At 44.0% G+C, this 7,043-nt stretch overlaps 1 protein-coding gene across 1 annotated transcript in view; it reads right to left on the reverse strand.

Annotated features, from left to right (window-relative positions):
* LOC128872715 (neurexin-3b) overlaps window positions 1-6,668 on the reverse strand; it is a 347,065-nt gene extending 340,397 nt beyond the window's left edge. The window contains exon 1 of the mRNA XM_054115691.1: window positions 5,851-6,668. Within this exon, the coding sequence (XP_053971666.1) occupies window positions 5,851-6,465 (615 nt within the window). The 5' untranslated portion in view covers window positions 6,466-6,668. The remainder of the gene's footprint in view (window positions 1-5,850) is intronic.
* Window positions 6,669-7,043: the final 375 nt, after the last annotated feature.

The raw sequence follows: 7,043 nt of genomic DNA on the forward strand, positions 1-7,043 counted from the left end.
GTGATAATGCTAATGCTACACAGCAAAACATTCACCGAAAAGATCGATAAAGTAGCTACCTTCGTTTCCACGATTTCCCTTTCGCGCTTCGATTAAATCAAGGTAAACGAATCGCGGTTCAACTTTTTCTTTTACATTTTCGCTCCGCTATAAAGAAAATTCTCTCCCTCTCGCGATAAAGGTGCCTCTATCGCGTTCATAATTTTCCTCGAATTCATGTAACGAACCTATTTATATTCGCTGTTATCGCGCCTATCTATTTACCCAATCTATTTAAACGAACGTACCCTTACGTGGCCGTTAACCGCGACGCAGTTCGCATTAAAGCTGTAACGGTCGCGAAATAGTAGCTCCGCCACCTGTAATTGCTCTTTCCGCGGCTAGTACAAATACTCGCGGTACAAATACTTGCCGCGGAAATCACGGTTAGTCCACGGCGCGCGCACGACATGATAATCGGTCCGCGTACGTCCCCGTTAACTACCGAGCAATAATATTAACGTTCACCGATCCACCGTGAACTGCATTCGCCCTTCCCAGCGATGGAATTGTCGAACTTCCAAACTATCGGAATTCTATTTCTGAACGGTAAGTTGAGCTCCCGAGGTTGTGCAACCTGACGAACCAATCCGTTGCCTTTGATCGTCGTTTCTCTCGCGGCTGAGAAACAAAGCCCGGGGCGGTTCAATTTTTTAAATACACGTACCAAAGCCGTGGATTGTGCTGCGAGTCCCTGGGCGACAGGAACAAGATCGTTCATTGATACCGAAGGAACCGATTGAATGCGATGTAGCTTATTAGCGTTGCTACTTTCGGAAGGCTGCGGTACCGTTCGCGTGGTCGATTCGAATTATTTGTGAAAGTGTATAGAGTGACATTAAAATTTTGGGTTGTCCAGAAAGTTCGTGTCGATTTTTAAGAAAAACTTAAAGGCACCTTCGAATTTTTATGTATATATCGCTGTTCACAAGATGTATATGGACATTGTCTTAATTGGAATACGTGTCTAAAAAAGTGACGAATCCATCGATGAATATCACTTCTGTTTCTGTATTTGGTTTGTTCTATATTAGAAGGTATATTTTATCGACGGCTTATGTAGTGTTCTACGAGTAATAATAAATAACAATTCAATTTTCTTTTCATTAATGTTCGGTACAGGTTCAGGAATCCCAGTGTCGATTTTTAAGAAAAACTTAAAGGCATCTTCGAAGTTTTATGTATATATCGCTGCTCACAAAATGTATATGGACATTGTCTTAATTGGAATACGTGTCTAAAAAAGTGACGAATCCATCGATGAATATCACTTCTGTTTCTGTATTTAGTTTGTTCTATATTAGAAGGTATATTTTATCGACGGCTTATGTAGTGTTCTACGAGTAATAATAAAAAACAATTCAATTCTCTTTTCATTAATGTTCGGTACAGGTTCAGGAATCCCGAGGTATCGAAGGACCATCGAGTCCCAATAAATTACCAGAGAATGATGAAGACAAATTCGAATGAAGACGAATGTAAAGCAAGAATTCGATACATGTATGCTATAGTCAAATTACACGACTTCGAACCATTATGAATATAAAACTCACTAACTCGTTATAATGTCCAAGTGGTGAATCTAAGTAGACGCTATAATTCTGAAGCGGTCATTTTTACTCGTCCGTGACGATATTCAGAAGGTTACTTCGATGAAACGCGATATTATTAACGTCGTTGCTTCAGCAAAACATGATACAATTCAAGTGGTTAATTTTGGTAAATATCGCTATTTTTTAATAGTGGTAATATTGAAGTAATCGGTCAAACTCGTTGAAATCAAAAAGTAACAGCAACGCCAGCGTTCTCGCGCTATGCCACTGCGGCTACAGCCGATTCGCGATATTCCCTCGCAAGACCCGATAAATATTTACATACCTCACGCAGAATCCCGTATTCGAGATATGTACCGTATAATCCGAAGCAGCCGGTGTAACAGAAGTGCATTACCAGGCAACCGGATAACGAAAGCGCAAAAAGGAGTTCCGCGAAAGGAAATCGGGCATTGTCCCTGGCAACTCCATATTTCTCGAGGGTGGCCGACTGCCAAGAACGCATCCGCGCTTGTTCGTTATTACACCGAAACCATTCGAATTTTAACGGCGGCGTTGCTCGTTCGCCAGAGAGGAGGCAGCGGCGTAACAGACGAATCTGGGAACGACTAGATAAGAAGACAAATCGGGAGTATCCGTCAGGGTGGTTCGCCCTTGCTCGGACAACGTAACTCGCGCGCCGGTATAATTCGCCGGACGTTATCGTCCTTCCTAGATCACCCGCGTTCTATGCAACAACGTCGCCGCAATGCACGTGAACGACTCGGATTTATCGACGTGCCAGAAATTGCATTTCCCTCCGTTTCGTCCGTTGGATACCTTCGGAGAGGGTTGTCGCGTTCTGGGACTGCTCGAGATTACATTCGGTCCGCGTTCTTCGCTCGCACGGGAAACACGGGAAGTCCCTTCGTCTGAGTATGCGGTGCGATGAATCGAAGGTTTAACCGTGCGACTCGGGCTAATGTCACAGTTTGGTTGCTGAAGCAATCCTCCCCGGTTGCTGAACCCTCTTGTCTACGGTTAGCGATGAGAATTCGAGAACTGGGGGAAGATTTCTTTTGTTTTCGACGAAGGGAGGGTGTAACCCTAGCAATTTGATCCTTTTTCTAAAGGGTCCGATTAATTTTCCATTGAGAGCGCTCGAACTTTAAATTTAAATAAAATAGGTTGTCTGTGAGATAGCAACTTTTTTTATTTTTCATCTCAGATTGTATATCCTCGATGGCATTGATTACGTTGACTTTCGAGTCATCAATCGCCTCTGGTTTTTTCGCAAATTTATCGATGTACGAATACTGTCTAAACCCACGGTATGTATATATAAAAATACCGAAGTGCTCACGTTGAAACATTCGTGATATTTTTAACAGGGTCGTACCAAAATATCTTCGACCGATGCATTCGGTTCTAAATGTCTGTAATGATACAGCAGTGGTATCGTTAGAAAAATGCACGTGAAAAAGAAAAATGTATTCCAACTGAGAAGATACCTTTTTAAAAATTCATTAACGCAACAACTGCCGGTCGCCGCAAATAACATTAATGGAATCAAACTCGCGAAAGCACCTCGAGGAAAGATATTAAACCGTCACATAATTGTCTCCGACGAAACGACATTCCCGCGATGCAACGTTAATTCGTTATTCAATTTTCCTCCTGCTTCGGCACAGCGACATTAACTCTTTGTTTGGTATCGTATGGAACTCGATATTTGCGAGCCGAGCGGTCGGAAAAGCCAAACGAACCCTATGCAACACGCGCAGAAAGGGTCGCGCCAAGTAAGCGTTCCTGCGATATCCCGGTTAAACGTTAAATTACTTTTCACTGGCCAACGAAAGAGTAACGGGAGAAACAATTCCCTCCTTTTGATTAATGTAGCAGAGAAACAAACGCGCGGGCGCTGTGTCGATCCATTATTTAACGAAACCCACGGTTGCTGAAGGAGAACGGAAAGGCGGATGGGGAATTTTCGCAATCGTTGCTCAAAAGGACAAAACGCTTTTTGAAACGAGCCACGACGCTATAAAACGCCGAAACGGCGTCAGAGGCGTGCGTAACAATACGTCTCTGCGACGACTGGCCCAGATTCGAGCAAACGCGAGGAATTCGTATCCGCGCGGCGGATATCGCTTCTCGGCTAAGTTATGAAATTCTTCTCGCGAGTCTCGCGTGTGCGTAGCTGGTAAATTTAATCTTAACCGCTTCCCGCGTCGCCCGTAACGGCGCATCGCGAGGACAACTTAATTTATTCGCGCGACTAATTTTTACGGAGTTAACAAAGTCAAGGCGAGACTCTGTTCCCGAGGAACCGGGGGCTTGGAAAGTTTCCTAAGAGCGCCAGATAGTGAGTAGTTTGTGCTTTGTGGGCTGCGTATTTATAGGAGACAGCAAACATAGGTTGCAGAACTTTTTTCTTTTTTTTTTTTTAAGAAAATACGCGACGCGACGAAATTCGTGTCTATAATTAACTCTTTGTTTAGTATTGTATGGAATTAGGGAAATTTTATTCTAAATATAAGGCAATCCCACATTTCCATTAGCAAAAATGGTATTCTACATCTCTCTCAACATTATTTATCTGTAATACTACTAAAAAGTGATACGATAGTCTTTCGCATTTTTATTCTTTTTTTTTTTTATTGTTTATGTTTCTGAATGAAACCGAAATATACAATTTCCAGGAGCTGAGAAAATACTTTCTGTCCTCGCAAGAGCGAATAATTTTACCTGCATTTTATACGAAACAGTGTTACTTAAATTAATAAATAAATATATATTTTATTGGACTGCGAGTGACAGAGAAAAAAATATATTCTTAAATATATTCAAAAATTTAAATTCATATAAAAATACATCAATATTTCCCGACTCGTAAGAGTACACGAAACGATCCCCTGAACAGATTCTTCGCTATCGGAGCCAACCCGGTATCATTCGATGTTAATACATTCCTTCCTGTGCTCCTAATAAACCCGGCATACTACGTTCGATAATTTGCTAGTAAATAAAATGTTTACAAAATCTTGTTTCACGTGTTCTTGTTTCAAATCTGTCTCGCATAAATATCTAACTTGCAAGAGATTCGTGTAAAATTTGTATTATCCGTTTGTCAAATTTATATCTACTTAGTAATTCCACGATTTATTAAATACTTGGTCGCTGTATCCACTAAAAGTACGTACAAAGTGACACAAGAACTCTCGAGATTTATTTTCTGAAAGAGGAAAGCGGAAAGCGGATATTGTCACTCTACTAGCCGAGTCGAGATAATCCACCCTAAAGATATTCTCTCCCCGATACTCGACGGGCTGCGCGTACGATGGAAAGCATTCGAACCGAAAACTTTTCCCACCCCGAAAATCGCAAATACGGACAGGGCGCTAAAAATAAACCGACCCTTTGGGGGAGTCACTGCACCACTTTATCGGTTCCTTTTATCGATCGGACTTTGACCGCTATTTTTCGACGTAATATAATATTCGAAGCACCGGGGCTGCTTGCCAAGTTATCCCGCGAGACCGCGACGTGAATGTTTCATTGCCCTTACTAGGCGCGATAATTGCGACGTCGGTATTTGTGACACGCTACTAAATCACGTGGTGCGATCCGGCTGTCGGATTTTGTTTCGATGATATTTTGGATTTTGGTGAGTTCGTAAACCTTGGTAGAGACAAACGGTCTGTTGGTTATCATTTTTGGTACTTGTTTCGATCCGTACGTAGAGTGGTACGTAGAGTGGTACGTAGAGTATTAGTGTAGATTGTGTGGGTTATAAAAGCGACATCATTTTTCCAAATTTTCCTGTTACAAATATGCGAACTTATATCGTCCAAGTCAATTTCAATTTCTTTGCTGGACAATGTATATTATTCATGATGCAAGATAAACTCGTTTGAAAATTAAACCTTTTCCTTTTACGAGCCTGGAATCGTCTTCGTCCCAAAGATCTTTTCGTCGGAAGAGTAGCCTCATAGTCGAAACGTCACGTCAATACAAAATTAAACAGATTCAAAACCAAAGAACAAAATTCCCTTATCGAGTTCACCATAGATATCCATGGTACAGCAAAAATAACACGAATTCTAAGTTGTCCAAAAGATCATATTTTTAATCAATAATACCCACAATAATACCACTTGACCCGATAAACCCCAAGAAGAGAATACCACCGAACGTACGTTCTCGATCAACAAGTACCTCGATCCTCGTGAACATTCAAATCCCCGATCCAGCAATATCGAAACCCAATCTGAACTACCTTGGCGTCTCGGCTCTTCATCTCCTGCCTCCTGGGCACCGTGTGCTCCCCGTCGGCGTACACGAGGTTCCTGATGAACCCGTTGAACCTCGGCTCGAAGATCACGCTAGGCAACGCCAGCAGCGTGAGCTTGCTGTTGTACCAGCTAGGCATACCGCCCACGTAGACATCGGAGTTCCCAGCCAGCTTCCCGAACTCGAACTCCTTTCCGCGCGACGTCGAGACGGCGCTGACGCCGTCTACCGTCAACGTGGTGTTCTCGTTGCACCTGGTGATCTGCACCTTGTGCCAGTGACCGTCGCCGAGATCGTGACCGACGGTGACGATCTGCGCGCCTCCTCCCAGATTGTATCTCAGCCTGAGCGCGCTCTCGACGAGCTTCACCTCGAAGAAGTCGTAAGTGCCACCGTCGTCCGTGTACAGCAGCAGACCGTTTCCCTGTTCCGTCTTGAACTCGAACTCCAGGGTACCGTTCAAACCAGCGTTCCATTTCCGGAACTGAGCGTAGCTGGTCGCGGAACCCTCCAACACGAACGAAACGGCCACCTGGCCGAGCAACACTACCAGAAACGGCAGCAACACCCCCATGCCGCTGGTTACTAGCGTGGAATGCATGTTGTTCGGGTTGTCGAGAGTCTCTGCTAGATCTCGAGCATCTGATCGCTCGACGACACGAGTTTCGCGTTGGACCAACGACGCTTCGCTTCTACGGTTACTCGCGGGTCCTCTCGTTCGTCACATCACACCGATTGGCCACCTTAGTGATCGCTTGGTCGCGTCCGACCAGGTCCGGTAGGGTCGATTAGGTGCACCCGTCGTCGTTTGCACGATCTAGCACGGTCAGGTGTCTACTCTTTATCTAGCCACGTTGTGCCGGCTGAATTCGCACGTGAGCACGCACGCGCGGTCCTGGCTGCGTGCGTAGACGACAGATACGGAAAGAGAGAGTGACTATGCACACGTCCGTGCCGGAATTGCGGGGAAGCTGTACGTTTAGCGGGTCTTCTTTCCCTTGACGGACACCTAAGGATATCGATAAAGATAGTCGAGGATATACTCGAGGATAGATATAGATACGAAGAATTCTTGTAGAATGAGAATTCCGAGATTCGAAGTAGTTCTACGTAGGATCGATATGCTTTTTAGAGAGACAGAGTGGCTAGTGATCTAGATATGTTTTCGAGTCCTTTAGT

Source organism: Hylaeus volcanicus, chromosome 2, assembly GCF_026283585.1.
Source record: "Hylaeus volcanicus isolate JK05 chromosome 2, UHH_iyHylVolc1.0_haploid, whole genome shotgun sequence".
Classification (NCBI taxonomy): domain Eukaryota; kingdom Metazoa; phylum Arthropoda; class Insecta; order Hymenoptera; family Colletidae; genus Hylaeus; species Hylaeus volcanicus.